The sequence below is a fragment of the Mirounga angustirostris genome, unplaced genomic scaffold (assembly GCF_029215605.1).
Source record: "Mirounga angustirostris isolate CCGP_5_RB_7025 unplaced genomic scaffold, mMirAng1.0.hap1 SCAF_2, whole genome shotgun sequence".
NCBI classification, from domain to species: Eukaryota; Metazoa; Chordata; class Mammalia; order Carnivora; family Phocidae; genus Mirounga; species Mirounga angustirostris.
The window spans coordinates 69985786-70003560 of NW_026991710.1; the positions used below are offsets into that span (position 1 = coordinate 69985786).

Genomic DNA, 17775 nt, shown 5'->3' on the forward strand with positions numbered 1-17775 from the left:
TAATACTTAAACATAAAATATGTGTCAAGTTCCATCCTTGACAGTAGAGATACAAACCTGAATAAGATATTTACCTGTCTTTGAAGAGCTCAAAACATGTCAAATAAATTTCAATGCAACACAGTAAAATAAAACAAGTGCAAACAAAGTATTCTAAAAGTACAAATGACAGAGGAATGAACTCTGCTAGAAGCATCAAGAAAACTTAAAAAAAAAAAAAAAGGTATTTCAGCAGGCTCTTCAAAGTACATAGGACTTACAGCTTTTTAAAAAATTGGCTTACTACAGCGCCTGGGTGGCTCAGTCGTTAAGCATCTGCCTTCGGCTCAGGTCATGATCCCAGAGTCCTGGGATCGAGCCCCACGTCGGGCTCCCTGCTCAGCGGAGAGCCTGCTTCTCCCTCCCCCTCTGCCTGCCTCTCTGCCTATTTGTGCTCTCTCTCTCTGTCAAATAAATAAAATCTTTAAAAAAAATTGGCTTATTGGCAAAACTACCTGAATCATGTCCAGTAAGAATTCACATTATATAACCATACTTGCCAATTACTACTTTAAGACAATCAGATACTGATCATCTCACAATTAAGTTTGGTAATACACTCCTTCCAGTAGAGATGATAAAATAAGTAATTTAATTACCAGCAGTTTGCTTCCTTGGGGTAGTCCGAATGGAGTATTCAAAGTCAGGTACTGCTCTGCTACTCAAGTGAAGATGGTAATTTCTTGCTTCATCCAATAAATCTCTACATTTTAGATTTTGCTTGACAATCTGTTCTTTTGCCACAACACCCATAAGAAAATCAACTGGCAACAGCGGCAAACGAACCTAAGATCATGAATAGTCGCAGACATAAAATTTAAGTTGTAATCAGATAGTTTATGCTCTACTTTGTAGTATTTTATGTTGTCTTTTTAAAACTCATTTACTACACAAAGCCTTTCTAACATGTGAAGGAAGTTCAATGAGCCAAGTTCTAAAGTGATTTCTAGTATGGTCTGCACTAATGAAATCAGATTATATGTTAAATGCACCCTCCCCCCCTTTAAATACAGATTTAAGTAGACTGGATAAAATAATTGTATTCATTCAAGTTTCTTACTTCCAAAAATGGTACTGTCATAATCACAAGGCCCCACTGCTGCTAGAGAAAAAGCACAATCAAAACAAAATTGCCATGTTTTGTTCTTTTGCAAGACTGAACAAATGGAAATGGGATTTCTTCATTACTTGAACACAGAAACATTCATAATATTAAATCAGTGTTATTTTCTCCAAATCAATCACCTTGGAAGGTTATGTATTAAATCAGGGATGCATTCCCACTTCAAGTAGAGACACTCACCTTTCTTCCCTTAAAGATGCATTGATTTTCTAGTGGATTAAGGGGATGATCAAACCAGGTAATATGATTTTGAGTTAAAAGTACATATGCATACACACAAATAAGATAGCTGCAAGATAATGAAACTTTTCTGTTGACAAACTTGTTTTCAAAGTAATTCTAAGGCCTATTTATTATCTCCCTACTAAGATACCCTGTTGACAGTAAGTAAATAAGTAAATAAATAAGAAAAAAGCCATGTTTCTGAGGTTACAGAAGTGAAACTGGTGAGGAAAAAAAATGGAAAGTTACATTTTGTGGTTCTTTCCAGATAGGAAAGTAATCCACTACAATTTAGAAACTTCATTATAAAACAATACTTATAGCTGTTTCCTCAGAACCAGTTTCGATCAGCATAAATAAAATATTTATTACTATGATTTCAAAGGGCTATTTTCAACATTCAGGTTAAAAAGCAAAGAATTATACTTCTAATTAAATGTAACAAATTCAGACTTATCCTTAAATAGCATAGTGAATAAATAGGAAAGTAAAGAGAAAGCCATTTTCACATTGTATTACACAAAGATTTCTATATTCCTTTGGATAATCTACATATTTCACGATCAATGAAACAATCTAATTTGCTTCCATATCACTTCATTTCTATACCCAATCTTATTTCAGCCCCCTACCTGTGCAAGTGTTTCATCCAACCATTTGGAATGATGCTGAGGATTGGCAAGAAGCCACTTGATGGCTGCACTATAGACCTGCTTTTCATTCTCAATATTTAAATCACTGGAGGACAAAAGCTTATGGAGATGTTGGGGTGACACACTTACAAAGTCTTCACACTCCACTACTTCAGTAAAATGCTCACAGGCATACTGATCCGCCATGTCCATTAAGTCTATTCGGTTGTGACTTTCAGCAAAGGCTCTCACTGCCAGGCAGTTGGAGGGATGAAAATGTAACTTCATGTATTCACAACAAGCTCTAGCCACCAGTTCAACCTGTAGAATACAGGCTGCATATAAGAGAGGTTGGACATTGTCAACAGTCAAAGTGAGCCGTGAAGAATAGACAAATTTTACCAAGTCTTCTATTGCATCACCATCAAAATCTCTGATCTCAATCAGTGTTTGCTTGGCTTCAGCCATTTCAGAGAGAAACATGGCTCTGAAGTAGGGGATAACACAAGCCAATACTAGTTTGTGACAAGAGATTAGCTTTGAGCCAACCTGTTCAAAGCAAAGAAACAAAAGAAGACTCAGTTTCACATAAAAATCAGTTTTAGATCAGCATTGAGCATATGGGTAGCAAGGACAAAAACCCACACGGATTTAGTGTATTTGTTTTAACAATGCAATTCTTTGGTCACTTATTTTAATCTAGGCCAGCTGCAATTTTCTTCTGCCAAATAAGCCACTTATCATCTATATATTGTCTATAATGTATATATACTAAAATCATAAACTATGATTTTCTATATTATCTCAAATTTCAGGAGCATTCTGTGAATAAATGAGAAGAGCAACACACATCATCTAGCACTAGTTGGGCACTATTTTTGTTTTAGGTCTGTGAGTCCCTCTCTAAAAAAAAATTTTTTTTCCAGTCTTATTGATATAATTGACATATGACATTTTGTAAGTTTAAGTTATACAACATTGTGATTTCATATATGTATATATAATGAAATGATGGGCGCCTCGGTGGCTCAGATGGTTAAGCGTCTGCCTTCAGCTCAGGTCATGATCCCGGAGTCCTGGGATCGAGTCCCACATCGGGCTCCCTGCTCCGTGCGGAGCCTGCTTCTCCCTCTGCCTCTCTCTCTGTCTCTCATGAATAAATAAATAAAATCTTTAAAAAAAAAAAAAAGAAATGATTACCACAATGTTTATTAACTAACACCCCACATAATTACAATTTTTTCTTTCCCTGTGATAAGAGCTTTTTAAGATCTCCTCTCTTAGGGACACCTGGGTGGCTCAGTTGGTTGGGCATCCGTCTCTTGGTTTCCGCTCAAGTCATTATCTCTAATGGGTCATGAGAGCGAGCCCCGTGTTGGGCTCCACACTCAGTGAGGAGTCTGCTTGGGATTCTCTCCCTCTGCCCCTCTCCCCAACCCGTGCTGAGGCACGCATGCTCTCTCAAATAAATCTTTTTTTAAAAAAAGATCTCTTCGGGGTGCCTGGGTGGCTCAGTCGTTAAGCGTCTGCCTTCGGCTCAGGTCAAGATCCCAGGGTCCTGGGATCGAGCCCCACATCGGGCTCCCTGCTCGGCAGGAAGCTTGCTTCTCCCCCCTCCCACTCTCCCTGCTTGTGTTCCCTCTCTCGCTGTGTCTCTCTCTGTCAAATAAATAAATAAAATCTTAAAAAAAAAAAAAAAAGACCTCTTCTCGGGCGCCTGAGTGGCTCAGTCCTTAAGCATCTGCCTTCAGCTCGGGTCATGATCCCAGGGTCCTGGGATCAAGCCCCGCATCCAGCTCCCTGCTCAGCGGAAAGCCTGCTTCTCCCTCTCCCACTCCCCCTGCTTGTGTTCCCTCTCTCGCTGTGTCTCTCTGTCAAATAAATAAATAAAATCTTTAAAAAAAAAAAAAGATCTCTTCCCTTAGCAACGTCTAAATATACAACAGTATTATTAACTTCAGTCACCATGTCAAGCACTATTCTAAGTGCTTGTTTCACATATTAACTCACTTAATTGTCCCAATGCCCCTATAAGTAGGTACTATTATGATCCACTATTTAACAGTGAGAACACTGAAGCACAGAATAAATAAACCACTATTTAGTAGTATTTACTATGAGCTTAACTGAAGTTTTTTCGTTTCTTAAATTATTTTGAAATAACATAATAGAAACACTGAAATCTTACCACCTTATTTGTCGAAAAATTACACTACTGTCAATAGTTTGCTGTTATTGACACAGTAAACTTTGCTGTCACTAAATCTGTTCACACTCCATTATTTCCTACAGATAAATTCCTAAAAGTAGAAATGGTATTTCAAAGTATAGGTGCAGTTTGGATGTACACTGCTAAACTGTCTATTTCTGATCTACCTACAATATTTGTGCCGTATTTTGACTGCTTATTAAAAAATATGTCCATTTGATGAATGAAAATATTATCCCATTGTTTTAGTTTATCTTTTACTAATATCATTGAATCATTCATTAATTTTGGGCTATTTGTATCTCTTCTATGAACTTTTTCCTATGTGGCTTTTTTTGTATTTATTTGTAAGAACTCCTCATACATTTAGAGTGTGAGTCGTTTGTCATATTTATTTCAAGCTTTTCTCTTTTATGACGTACTTTTTTTTATTCACCCCCTATAGATTTTTACACAATGAAATCAATCTTTGTCTTTATTATTTCTGCCTTAGATGTTATGCTTAAAATTGGAATCATTCTAATAGTCCATAAATGTTAACTTCAGGTATTCCAGTATTTTCATGGCTTTACTGTTTTACACTTACATCTTTATTTCCATCTGGAAGTTTTTGGTACTGAGTATCCAGTTTTCCAAGCACTTTATGTTAAAGAATCATTAAGTACAAGTAATAGGATAGTGTTTTATAAATTTTCCTGTTTGCCTGTAGCATTTTGACTGTACAATACACTTATAGTTGTGTCTCATTATTTGGGAATGAATTTTAAAATGAGAACTTCTAAAGAAAAAGTCCTGAGGAGTATTACAATGTATAAAGGCTTTTGTTTATAAATGTTCCTCCCTGACCTTTTTTCACTAACGTGGAAGAAAAATGAATATCCCTTCAACAAATACAAGATAATCATTTTTTTTTTTTTAAAGATTTTATTTATTTGACAGCGAGAGACACAGCGAGAGAGGGAACACAAGCAGGGGGAGTGGGAGAGGGGGAAGCAGGCTTCCTGCAGAGCAAGGAGCCCGATGTGGGGCTCGATCCCAGGACCCTGGGATCATGACCTGAGCCGAAGGCAGATGCTTAACAACTGAGCCACCCAGGCGCCCCAAGATAATAATTTCTGTTAGTTATACTATATTTAATTTTCTAAAAGAATTCACAAGGCAGGATTTAGATTCTATTGAGATTCAAGGTATAACCTAGACTAAAGCAGAAAGCTTGGCATGTTTTCAAATTCACTTCAGTCCTAAAATGGGATCTGAAACCTGATATTAAACATTTTAAAAACAGGTTAAAAATATCCTTTTTTTAAGAATATCTGCATATGCTGGTGGCGCCTGGGTGGCTCAGTCATTAAGCATCTGCTTGGCTCAGGTCATGATCCCAGAGTCCTGGGATCGAGTCCTGCATTGGGCTCCCTGCTCCGCGGGAAGCCTGCTTCTCCCTCTCCCACTCGCCCTGCTTGTGTTCTCTCTCGCTGTGTCTCTGTCAAATAAATAAACAAAATCTTTAAAAAAAAAAAAAAAAAAAAGAATATCTGCATATGCCATCATTGAGATTTAGTTTCTATGTAAATATCTGTAAATGTCACGACATAAATCTGCTTCAACAACTTGCCATTACATAAAATAGAATTCTACAATTTCCAGTTAAACATTATTTTAACACTACTTTCTTATCCAAGCTGTATAAATCGATGGACCACAAATTATTTTCATATTGTTCATAAGGATTTGTCTTGCAATAACTCTTTTAATTTGATTCAAATAAACTAAAATTTGAATATTTAATACACACACACACACACAATCACACCCCCTATGTGCCCTTTTAGAATAAATACCCATCTTAATTTTAAAAAGGTCTTTGAGCCATGTGTATGAAATACCAACATCAAAATATTTGGCTTTTTATGCACTGATTCTCCTTTGACATTATATAGTCTCATTATATTACTGAAAGTTTATTTCTATATTCTTCTGCTCTGGTACATAAAAATAATTATCAATTACCAAAAACATTTCATCAGAAATTTAGGAATGAAAGAACATTTCATCAGAAATTTAGAAATGAGGGATGCCTGGGTGGCTTAGTCGGTTAAGCGTCTGCCTTCAGCCCAGGTCATGATCCCAGGGTGCTGGGATCGAGCCCCGCATTGGGCTCCCTGTTCAGCGGGGAGTCTGCTTCTCCCTCTGCCTGCTTCTCCCCCTGCTTGTGCTCTTTCCCTCTCTCTCTTGCTCTCTCAAATAAATAAAATCTTTAAAAAAAAAAAGAAATTTAGAATGAGGGACACCTGGGTGGCTCAGTCAGTTAAGCCTTTGGCTCAGGTCATGATCCCAGGGTCCTGGAATTGAGTCCCGCATCAGGCTTCTTGCTCAGTGGGGAGCCTGCTTCTCCCTCAGCCTGCCACCTCCCCTGCTTGGGCATGCTTGCACTCTCTCTCTCTCTGACAAATAAATAGTCTTTTTAAAAACCTGCATAATGGAAACAATGGATAACATTTTAGAGATCGAATAAACAAGGAACAACAAATATAAATATTTAAATAGCTCCTTTTCTGAACATGAAAAAAATCAAAATATCAATTTATTACTTGAACGTCAGAAAGTAAAAGTGATCATTTATTATACTGTTTAACATAGAATGCTTAAGTGTTAAATATAAAATCACCTCCTCCTTTATCATTTTTCTTTTATTAGATTATGTCTGCCTTCCAGTCAGGAGTTATCTGTTACATTTATAAGTCTAATAATTTTATCATTTCTACCTCTTGGAAGTATGCTAGTAAAATGTAGTTCATATATTTTGTTTCCCTGAAACCTTTTGGAGGACTTATTCATATCTGGTCATCTAGAAGTTTGACACCAAAAAATTATGACACTTAGTCTTGAAAGTATTTATTAGAATTCTATAAACATTTGTTTAAAAAAATTACAGAAACATGTACTTTAAAGAAAAAGAAGCTAAATGATATGAATAAAACATATTCAGTGGCAGCATCAACAGGTGATGCAGGGGATTTCCCTCCTCTAATAATCTGTTAACCTCTTTAAGTAAAATTAACTATAATCTTTAATAAGAACTACATTTCCTCAAACTACATAAAGCATGAGTATAAGCATCTTTGTGAATGTTACTCCTATTGATCTATAACATTTAATTTAAGCATTATGAGTGCCATGCAATACCTCTGCAAGACAAATTTCCCCATCCTTTATCCAACCAAATTGTTGCCCTTAAGAAGCTTGCCCCATACATAATTTTAGACCTGCTACTGGATATACTGTTTAAAATGTTTTCATTAATAAACAAAATAATATATAAACAAGTTTTACCTCTCCCTGGAATGACCTCAAGATAATAATCTCTTATGTGAAGCCTTTCCAATCACCTCTCAGGCATAATTCATAAATCCTCTCCTATGCTACCATAAAAATAACACAAAAATGATAATCACTAAATTGTACTATCATTAGCTGTGTTTGTGCCTATCTCTGGCTAAATTTCAAATGCCTTCAAGGCAAGAAAAGATTATTGTTCAAATTTCAAGTTTATTTATACTCTCCACGTACTAGAGTAAGACCTTAGTAAATATACGCTAAATAAACTTGTTATTTCTAATACAGGTGCTCATTTTGGAATTTAAAAATCAGCTAATGACCTTATATACAAATAATAAAATCTGGATAACTGCATTTTTTTTTAAAAAAGATTTTATTTTTTTAAAGATTTTATTTATTTATTTGAGAGAGAAAGAGACCACAAGTGGAGGTAAGGGCAGAGGGAGAAGCAGACTCCCCGCTGAGCAGGGAGCCCAATGCAGGGCTGGATCCCTGCACTCCAGGATCATGTCCTGAGCCAAAGGCAGGTGCTTAACTGACGGAGTCAACCAGGTGCCCCTAAAGATTTTATTTTTAAGTAATCTCTATACCCAACGTAGGGCTCAAATTTACAACCCTGAGATCAAGGGTCACACACTCCACCGTCTGAGCCAGCTCAATGATCTTTCTAAAATGTGTGTCTTGGGGCGCCTGGGTGGCTCAGTCGTTAAGTGTCTGCCTTCAGCTCAGTTCATGATCCCAGGGTCCTGGGACCGAGCCCCGGGCTCCCTGCTCTGCAAGAGGCCTGCTTCTCCCTCTCCCACTCCCCCTGCTTGTGTTCCCTCTCTCACTGTGTCTCTCTCTGTCAAATAAATAAAATCTTTAAAAAAAATAAAATGTGTGTCCTAAAAGCAATAATGGTCAAAGGAAACATACTAATAAAAGAACGTAGATGACTTTATATTAAAGATAATCCTAAAAGTTATATGAATATAAAAAGTGAAGTTTATGTTGAACAGAGCATTATAAATTATCCATAACCCCATTTGACTTAGCTGTTCTACGACAGTTAAAATTCTGACAGCTGAAGAAATGCTGAATTAGAGTTAAGAAACAATCCAATATTAGACCTGTTAAAAGATTAAGTTGTAATACTTTTTAAAGATTTTATTTATTTATTTGTCAGAGAGAAAGAGAGCGCAAGCATGGGGAGCAGTGGGCAGAGGAAGAAGCAGACTCCCCACTGAGCAGGGAGCCCGATGCGGGACTCAATCCCAGGACCCTGGGATCATGACCTAAGCCAAAGGCAGACCCTTAACTGACTGAGCCACCCAGGCATCCCAAGTTGTAATACTTTAATCAATAGGAACAAAATACACCACAGCAGAATTATCTGATACCCTTGGAACAACAATAATAGTACACATAATGATCCAAATAGAGGATATTTGTGATCTATTTTATACCAAGCCTGCCATAAGGACTTAACTTGTATCAATTCACTTATTCCTCACAAAAACCTAATCATGACTCTAATTTTATAGTTGAAAAAGTAAAAATGATAGTCCCTTTAATGAAGTGTTTCTTATTCCCAAAAGATCTCTGTCACTGTTTAAAACACAGTATTTTAGTTTTCAACCACTGATTCTGTGGGAGTTTTTATTTCAATCTATTGCCTAAGTTACACAATAAAGTTATGAGTTTAGTTCTCACTTGCCCTAAAATGGCTATATCCCTATTTTTTACTTAAGAAACTTTGTATGTACTATGTTGTGAAAATCATTCTAAAATTCAATTATAAAATTTATAAAATCAATACTTATTTTCCATTCATACATTGATATGCTGAATGATAACTGACTGAATTCAAATAATCTATTTTACAGTTTTTGTTTTTGCCAAAGCCAGTGTGGGTCACTGAATTTCACAGCAAGGGTGAACATTAGGACAATGGCATAAAATTAAACATACCATACAGAACAAAAAAACTTGTGTTCCTACATTAAAATATATACATGGCTAAATTTCACACAGAGCTAGAATTATGTAATGGTTTTCTTCTCAACCTCTTAGGACCCAGAAATACATAGGGAATAGTAACAGTTTATTCGCAATATAATACTATAGTCCCAGACATTCTGGACCTGAAACTCAAAGCTTATGCTTTCAGTTTATAGACTTTTGTTGAGTGTCCTCTGATTTGATTCTTCAGGTGGGTCTTCAATCCCTATGACTCAGCTCTAAAAACCTGCCTGATCAAGAGCAGAAAGCAAAATCTAAGAGATTCCAAAGTGGCAAATCAAATGTGGAAAATGCTCCATGAATGCATATGAATCACCAAAAAAAATTTTCATATTACACTGACATAGAAGAATAGTAAAAAAAAGTACCTTAAACAAGTAATGATGAACAATTAGAACATGGATTCTTCCACACTGCTTTATCACTCTTCCAATTTTACTAAAACTGTCTTTTTCAGAATAACATCATTCTATAGACCACAGACTTAAAATTTACTACACTTTTTCATCCAAGTCTAAATAGATTCTACTTCACTAGCAGGTATAGATAATCTCACTCAAGAGACAACTGTTTTAAAGTAGCGGTTAAATTACCAGATAGGAACATATACTAAAATACTAGTGCAGCTATATAAACAACCAAGACTTCCTAACTTTCTAAGTAATTTCTAAATTCATGAGTTAAAAGCTTACTGGTCAACAGCACTTTATTAATTTCATTAATAATAACTATTTAATGTTTTAAAGTTCCAGAACTCTCAGAAGTTAAATTAACTAAGAAATAATGAATATTAACATTTAATTAGTACAATAATTTTATCTTATGCTAACCTCCCTTTATATACCTTCCCTTATGTCCTTTCACCTTCAATAAAAAAGGATGAAGACTAAAACTATCTTGACTATAACAAGTAAGTATGGCACCAAAAATCTGCCTTGTGTGGTTCTAGAAACCTTCATTTTTCATAATGCAATAAAGAGGTTGAAAAAGAAAAAAAGAGAGTCTCACCTTTAGTGTGACATCACAGAGTTCTCCATTTTCATAAAACCGAAGAAGGGAACCATGAAAATCTTTCCAAGCTTCATTTGCTTCAAAGATAAAGGAGTCTTCTCCATCACCATCACTAATTGAAGACCTATTCTTTATTTGCTGGTGCTGCTGCCTTTTCCCCTTTGTGCAGTGATTCCTAGCTTGTTTTGCATTCACAGATTCTGAAGCCATTTGTAACACTCTTCTTTTAATATAGCTCTCTTCTCAAACATCCCATTTATTCTTTTGTAAAGAGTGGGGAAAGGCAGAAGGTAGATGCTGCCCGCTAACCTTCAGACATTTTTCGAAATCCACTCAAATTGTCATTGTCCAGTTTCCTGAGATTAAAAAACAAATAAAACAATAAAAATTCACCAAAAGAAAAAAATCATTGGTAATTAGTTTACCAAAGCTACATATGTAAAATGACCACATAAATTATTACTTAAAAAAGTAAAAGTAACTTTGTAGCTTTATGATAAATGTCACAGAAGTTACCTCAGCTAATTATTTCAGTGAAGGAATGCCTTTAAAATCTAATTTGAAAATTCTGGGAAGATGGTAGAATAGAAGCATCAGGAACCTGTCTTCCCTACCTAGGCAACAATTGCACTGGCAGAATCTGCCTAATACAACTATTTTGGAATTCTGTGGAGTCTGGTGGAGGCTTGCAATTTCCAGGGAAAGACTTGAGATGTTTAGTTTTGGTCAATTTCAGCAGTACCAGCAGCCCATCCCCACATCCTCAGTCAAGTGGCAAGTAAGCAGCTGTGTGCACGTTCCTGAGAGCTTGCAAAGTTTTCAGGAGTCAGGGTGGACAAAAAGGACCCAGTCCTCCAAATATCAGGGATCTCTGCTGATTGCTGACTACAGCTTCTGATCACAGAGGTGTAGATAAAGAGGTGGATAGCCATGTTAATACACCTCCACCTATTGTTGCAAGTCCCTCCCTCTTGGCTGAAGTGACTTCCAGAGGATTTAAAAGGCTTGTGTCCTTCCTTCCCACTCATTTGTTTTTCTTTTTCCCTTTTCAGAAGACAATATAAAATAAGAGTATATACAAGGAAAATTAGAAAGTGACAATGCATGCCAAAGGAAATACTTAGAAAAGACCTAAGACGACCTTAAATTATACCTCAGGTTGATCTTCAGCAGAGAGATGGCCTACAATAATCAAAAAGAGGGGGGGAAAAAGTAATAAAAAATAGCAGACCTTAAAGAAGAATTGGATTAAATCTGGACACTGATTTCCAGAATTACTACATTATTAGATTCAAATGCCCAGTGTTCAACAAAAGAATCACAAGGCATACAATGGAACACATTTGGGGGGGGGGGGCAGGTGGACAAACAACAAACTGTCCTAAAAAAAAGGAACTAACGGGATTTATACTAAATGAAGACTTTAAAACAACTCTTTTAAAGATGCTTCAGGGGCTAACTGAACATAATAAAAAAAATAAATAAATAAAGATGCTCAAAGAACTAAAGGAAGATGTGGAGTCAGGAAAACAATCAATATCATCAAACAGAAAAACTAAATAGATACCAAAAAGAGTTTCTGGAACTGAAAAGTACAATAACTGAAATAAAAAATTCACTAGAGGGACTCAGGACAGATTTGAACAGGCAGAAGACTTATCAACCCTGAAGCAAGACAATGGAAATCACTGACTCTCAGGAAAAAATTGAAGAAACATGAGCAGAACCTAAAAGACTTGTGGAACATCACACAGACCAATATACACATTGTAGGAATCCTAGAAGAGTAAGAAAGAGATAAAGGGGAAGAGAGACTATTTAAAGAAATAATGACTAAAAACTCCCCAAATTTGATGAATATAAACATTCAAGAAGTTCTACAAAAGAGAACTCAAAGAAAACCACACCAAGACATTATAATCAAGTTTCCAAAAGACAAAGATAAAAAGAGAATCTATAACACAACAAGAGAAAAGTGAATCATCAGATACAGGATTCCTCAATAAGAGTATCAGATTTTTTTATAAGAAACTTCAGAAGCCAGAAAGGGTGGGCAGATATGTTCAAGGTACTAAGAGACAAAAACTGTCAATCAAAAATATTGTATCTGGCAATAATATCCTTCAAAAGTGAGGGAAGAATTAAGACATTCCCAGATAAACTAAAGCTGGGACAGTTTGTGACCATTAGACCCGGCCTGCAAGAAATATTCAAGAGAGACCTACAAGGTTAAATGAAAGAATGCTAAACAGTAACTCAAAGCCATATGGAAAAATAAAGAGTTCAGTAAAAGTAAATACATGGGCAATTACAAAAGCTGGTATTACTGTAGCAATGGTTTGTAACCACATTTTGTTTCCTACAGATTTAAGAGACTAATACATCGGGGCGCCTGGGTGGCTCAGTTGGTTAAGCGACTGCCTTCGGCTCAGGTCATGATCCTGGAGTCCCGGGATCGAGTCCCGCATCCGGCTCCCTGCTCGGCAGGGAGTCTGCTTCTCCCTCTGACCCTCCCCCTCTCATGCTCTCTCTATCTCATTCTCTCTCTCAAATAAATAAATAAAATCTTTAAAAAAAAAAGAGACTAATACATCTAAAGAAGAAAAAGCAATTATTAAGGTAAAAGCTGATATTACTGTAACTTTCATTTGTAACACCAAATCTTATTTCCTATACAACCTAAGGGGGACTAATTTAAAATAAATTGAAAATGAAAAATGAAAAATTTTAGAGCAAAATTTAATAATTACTAATTGTGTCCAAAGACACAAACAAGCTAAAATGAAAAGGATGGAAAAAATATTCCACGCAAATAGTAACCAAAAGAGAGCGAATACAGCTATACTAGTACCAGATAAAATAAAGTTTAAGTCAAAAAATGTTACAAGAAACAAAGAAAGATATTATATATTAACAAAGGATCAACACAGCAAGAAGATATGACAAAGATTTATGCCTGTAATGACAAATCATGAAAATACATGAAGCAAAAACTAAAAGAAATGAAGTGACAAATAAATAGTTCCAGAATAATAACTGGAGACTCCAATACTCCATTCCTAATAATGCATAGAACAACCAGACAGAAGAAATAGAGAACAACACACACAATAAACCCACTAGATCTAAGACATAAAAAGAACACTCTACCCAACAACACAATACACATCCTTCTCAAGTGCACATGGGACATTTTCCAGAATTGTACAAATAAGTCTCAAAGATTTAAAAAGATAAACAGCATACCAAGTATCTTCTAACTACAAAAGGATGAATTTAGACATCAATGACAAAAGAAAAATGGAAAATTGGCAGGACTGGGAAAAATAATACACTTTTAAACAACCAATGGATCAAAGAGGAAATCACAAGGGAAAACAGAAAATACTTAGCAAATGAAAACAAAAACACAACATACCAAAACTGATAGTAGCCACAGTGAAAGCAGTGCTAAGGAGGAAACTTATGCTATAAACATATAAACGTATTTTTAAAAATCTCAAATCAAAAATCTCAAATCTAGCTTTACAACTTAAACTAGAAAAGGGGGGGGCGCCTGAGTGGCTCAGTCGGTTAAGCGTCTGCCTTCGGCTTAGGTCATGAGCCCAGGGCCCTGGGATGGAGCCCCGCATCGGGCTCTCTGCTCAGCGGAGAAGCCTGCTTCTCCCTCTACCTGCCATTCTGCCTATCTGTGCTCTCTCTCTATCTCTCTGTCAAATAAATATATAAAATCTTAAAAAAAAAACTAGAAGAGGAAAACAAACTAAACCCAAAGCTAGCAGAAATGAAATTAAGATTAGAAGAGAGAGAGGGCGCCTGGGTGGCTCAGATGGTTAAGCGTCTGCCTTTGGCTCAGGTCATGATCTCAGGGTCCTGGGATCGAGTCCCCCATCGGACTCCCTGCTCCTTGGGAGTCTGCTTCTCCCTCTGCCTTTCTCTCTTGCTCTGTCTCTCATGAATAAAAAAAAAAAAAAATCTTAAAAAAAAAAAAAGATTAGAAGAGAGAGAAATGAAAAAGAAAACAGATACACAATAGAGGAAAACAAACCAAAAGTTGGTTCTTTGAAGAGATCAACACAATTGACAAAACTTCAGCTGAATCAAGTAAGACAAAAAGATAGAAGGTTCAAATTAATAAAATCAGAAATGAAAGTGGGAACATTACTTCTGACTCTACAAAAATAAAAAGAATTATAAGAGAATACTATGAACAATTGTACAACAAATTGAGTATGAAATTGACAGGTTTCTAGGAAACAAAATCTAAATCACAAAGAAATAGAAAATCTGAATAGACATAACTATTAAGAAGATTGAATCAATAATCAAAAATCTCCCAACAAATTAAAGACTTAGACCTAAGGGCTTCACTAGTGAATTCTACCAAACATTTAAAGAACTAATACTATTCCTTCCAATCTTTCCCACCAAAATTGAAGAGGACAGAAAACATCCTAACTCATTCAATGAGGCCAGCATTACCCCGATATCAAAGTTAAACAAAGACTATGAGAAAACTACAAACCTATAAATCTTAGGAACACTGATGCCTGAAATCATAAAACTCTTAGAGGAAAACACAGAGGAAAAACTTCATGACACTGGATGTGGCATGATTGCTTGGATTTAACACCAAAAGCACAGACAACAAGAAAAAAAACAGACAAATGGGACTACATCAAACTTTAAAATGTCTGTGCAGCACAGGAAACAACACAATGAAAAGGAAACCCACAGAAAGGAAGAAAATATTTGCAAGCCATATACATATACACATATATATATAGTTAATACCCAGAAAAAAGTCCTTCAACTCAACAATAACAACAAAAACCCTCAAACAGTCCAATTTAAAAATGGGCAAAGGACCTGAATAGACATTTCTCCAAAAAAAAAAGAAATGACCAATAAACACATGAAAAGATGTTCAAAATCACTATCAGGAGTATGCAAATCAAGACCCCAAACCATTAGGATGGCCACAATCAAAAATTCAGAAAATAACAGGGTGCTGGATGGCTCAGTCATTAAGCGTCTGTCTGCCTTCGGCTCAGGTAATGGTCCCAAGGTCCTGGGATCAAGCCCCACATCAGGTTCCCTGCTTGGCGGGAAGTCTGCTTCTCCCTCTCCCACTCCCCCTGCTTGTGTTCCATCTCTTCCTGTGTCTCCCTCTGTCAAATAAATAAATAAAATCTTTGGAAAAAAAATTTTTTTTCCCCCAGAAAATAACAAGTATTGGCCAGGATGTGGAAAATTGGAACCCTTATGCACTGTTGCTAGGAATGTTAAGATGGTACAGATGTAAGGTGCAGGAGGATAATAGCAGATTGGGAGGATTCTGAGCTCACCTCGTCCCACAAACACACCTAGAAAGCCTCATCAGAGGAACTAACGGGATGCCTGGGTGGCTCAGTCGGTTAAGCGTCTGCCTTCGGCTCAGGTCATAATCCCAAGGTCCTGGGATCAAGTCCCGCATCAGGCTCCTTGCTCAGCAGGGAGCCTGCTTTTCCCTCTGCCTGCTGTTCCCCCTGCTTGTGCGTGCTCATTCTCTCTGTCTCTCTGACAAATAAATAAAATCTTAAAAAAAAAAAAAGAGGAACTAACTTAGAAAATGACCCAAAGACTGGCAGAACAAACTTTCCAAAGTTAATCATGGGGAAGAGGTCACATAAAAAAAGGGTAAGAGGGACAGAGATATAATCAGCAAACTAACTCCTGGCAAGACTAACCACAAATGGGAGGGTTACCACAAGCACAGAGAAGGGAGAAGACGACCCCACATGAGACTTACACTAGAAAAACAATCCCCACATTTGGCTTTGAAAACCAGTAAGGATTAAATAACTTCATGAGTTTTTACAATCAGTAGGGCTTAAAATCAGCAAGGCCTGGCTCTGGCAGAGCCAGAAGGTGATAGGAAACTGAGTCCTTGCCCTGAAAGACCCAGCATAAAAGCAACAATTTGAAAAGCGCCTGGGGTATGCAGGAAGAAGAGTTATTTAATCTCAGAACATATGCTGGAGAGGCAGGGATCTTAAGAAGACTTCTTCAAGGACAAAAGAGCCGGCGGATGTCATTTCTCTTTCCACCCCCAAGCAGAGAGAGCTGGACACTTCTGGGAACACACTCCATCTAGCTTGCTAACACCACACACCCTGACCCTACATTCTCCTGCAGATCTGCCCCATCCAATCCTGTCCCACTTGGCAAGCATCCCTCCAAAGCAGCCCAATTGGGGAAGAGCACCACTTCAAAGTGACTCCTGCGCTGGGAAGAGGGGAAGATAACCACACACACCAGTGCAACTGCAGCCTCAGAAGACTTACTGAGGGCAGGCATCTGGTCTGATTGCAGGCCTGCAATCAGATAAAAAGAGCCAAAAGAAAAGAGATGAAGAACTCAGTATCTGAAATTAAAATTGTATACACTAGAGGGAATCAATACCAGACTAGAAAAGGCAGAATGGATAAGCAAATTAGAAGACAGAGTAATGGAAAGCAACCAAGATGAACAAAAAAAAAGAGAATAAAAAAAATTAGAATAGGTTATGGGAATTGACTGACATCATCAAGTGTAATAATACTTGCATTATAGTGATCCCAGAAAGAGAACAGGAGAAAAGGGGAAAGAAAACTTATTTGAAGAAAGAATAGCTGAAAACTTCCCAAATATGGGGAAAGAGATATCCACGTCTAGAAGGCACAGAGAACGCCCAAGAAAATAACCCCCAATGAGGTCTACGCCATGATACATAACAAAGTGGCAAAAAGTAGTGAAAAAGAGAGAATTTTAAAAACAGCAAGAAAGGGGGCACCTGGGTGGCTCAGTCATTAAGCGTCTGCCTTTGGCTCAGGTCATGGTCCCAGAGTCATGGGATTAAGCCCGCCATTAGGCTCCCTGCTCAGCGGGAAGCCTGCTTCTCCCTCTTCCACTCCCCCTGCTTGTGTTCCCTCTCTCGCTGTGTCTCTCTCTGTCAAATAAATAAATAAAATCTTCAAAAAAAAAATAAAATAAAAACAGCAAGAGAAAAGAAAACAGTTACTTGTATACAAGGGAAACCCCGTAAGGCTATCAGCTGAATTTTAGGCAGAACATTGCAGGCCAGAAGGGAGTGGCATGATAGAGTCAAAGTGCTGAAAAGAAAAAACCTGCAACCAAGAATACTCTACCCAGCAAGGTTATCATTCAGAAAAGGAGAGATA

The 17775-nt window shown here is 37.0% G+C and overlaps 1 protein-coding gene across 6 annotated transcripts in view; it reads right to left on the reverse strand.

Moving 5' to 3' along the window:
• KLHL8 (kelch like family member 8) overlaps positions 1–17775 on the reverse strand; it is a 61404-nt gene that overhangs the window by 17581 nt on the left and 26048 nt on the right. For 3 of the 6 annotated variants that reach the window (XM_064584763.1, XM_045880816.3, XM_045880812.3), the window contains exons 2-4: positions 10571–10929; positions 2017–2565; positions 639–825 (exon numbers count right to left, since the gene is read on the reverse strand). In XM_064584763.1, coding sequence (XP_064440833.1) covers positions 639–825; positions 2017–2565; positions 10571–10783 — 949 coding nt within the window. In that variant the 5' untranslated portion in view covers positions 10784–10929. The remainder of the gene's footprint in view (positions 1–638; positions 826–2016; positions 2566–10570; positions 10930–17775) is intronic. The other 3 variants (XM_045880813.3, XM_064584765.1, XM_045880814.3) reach the window with 3 other exon arrangements.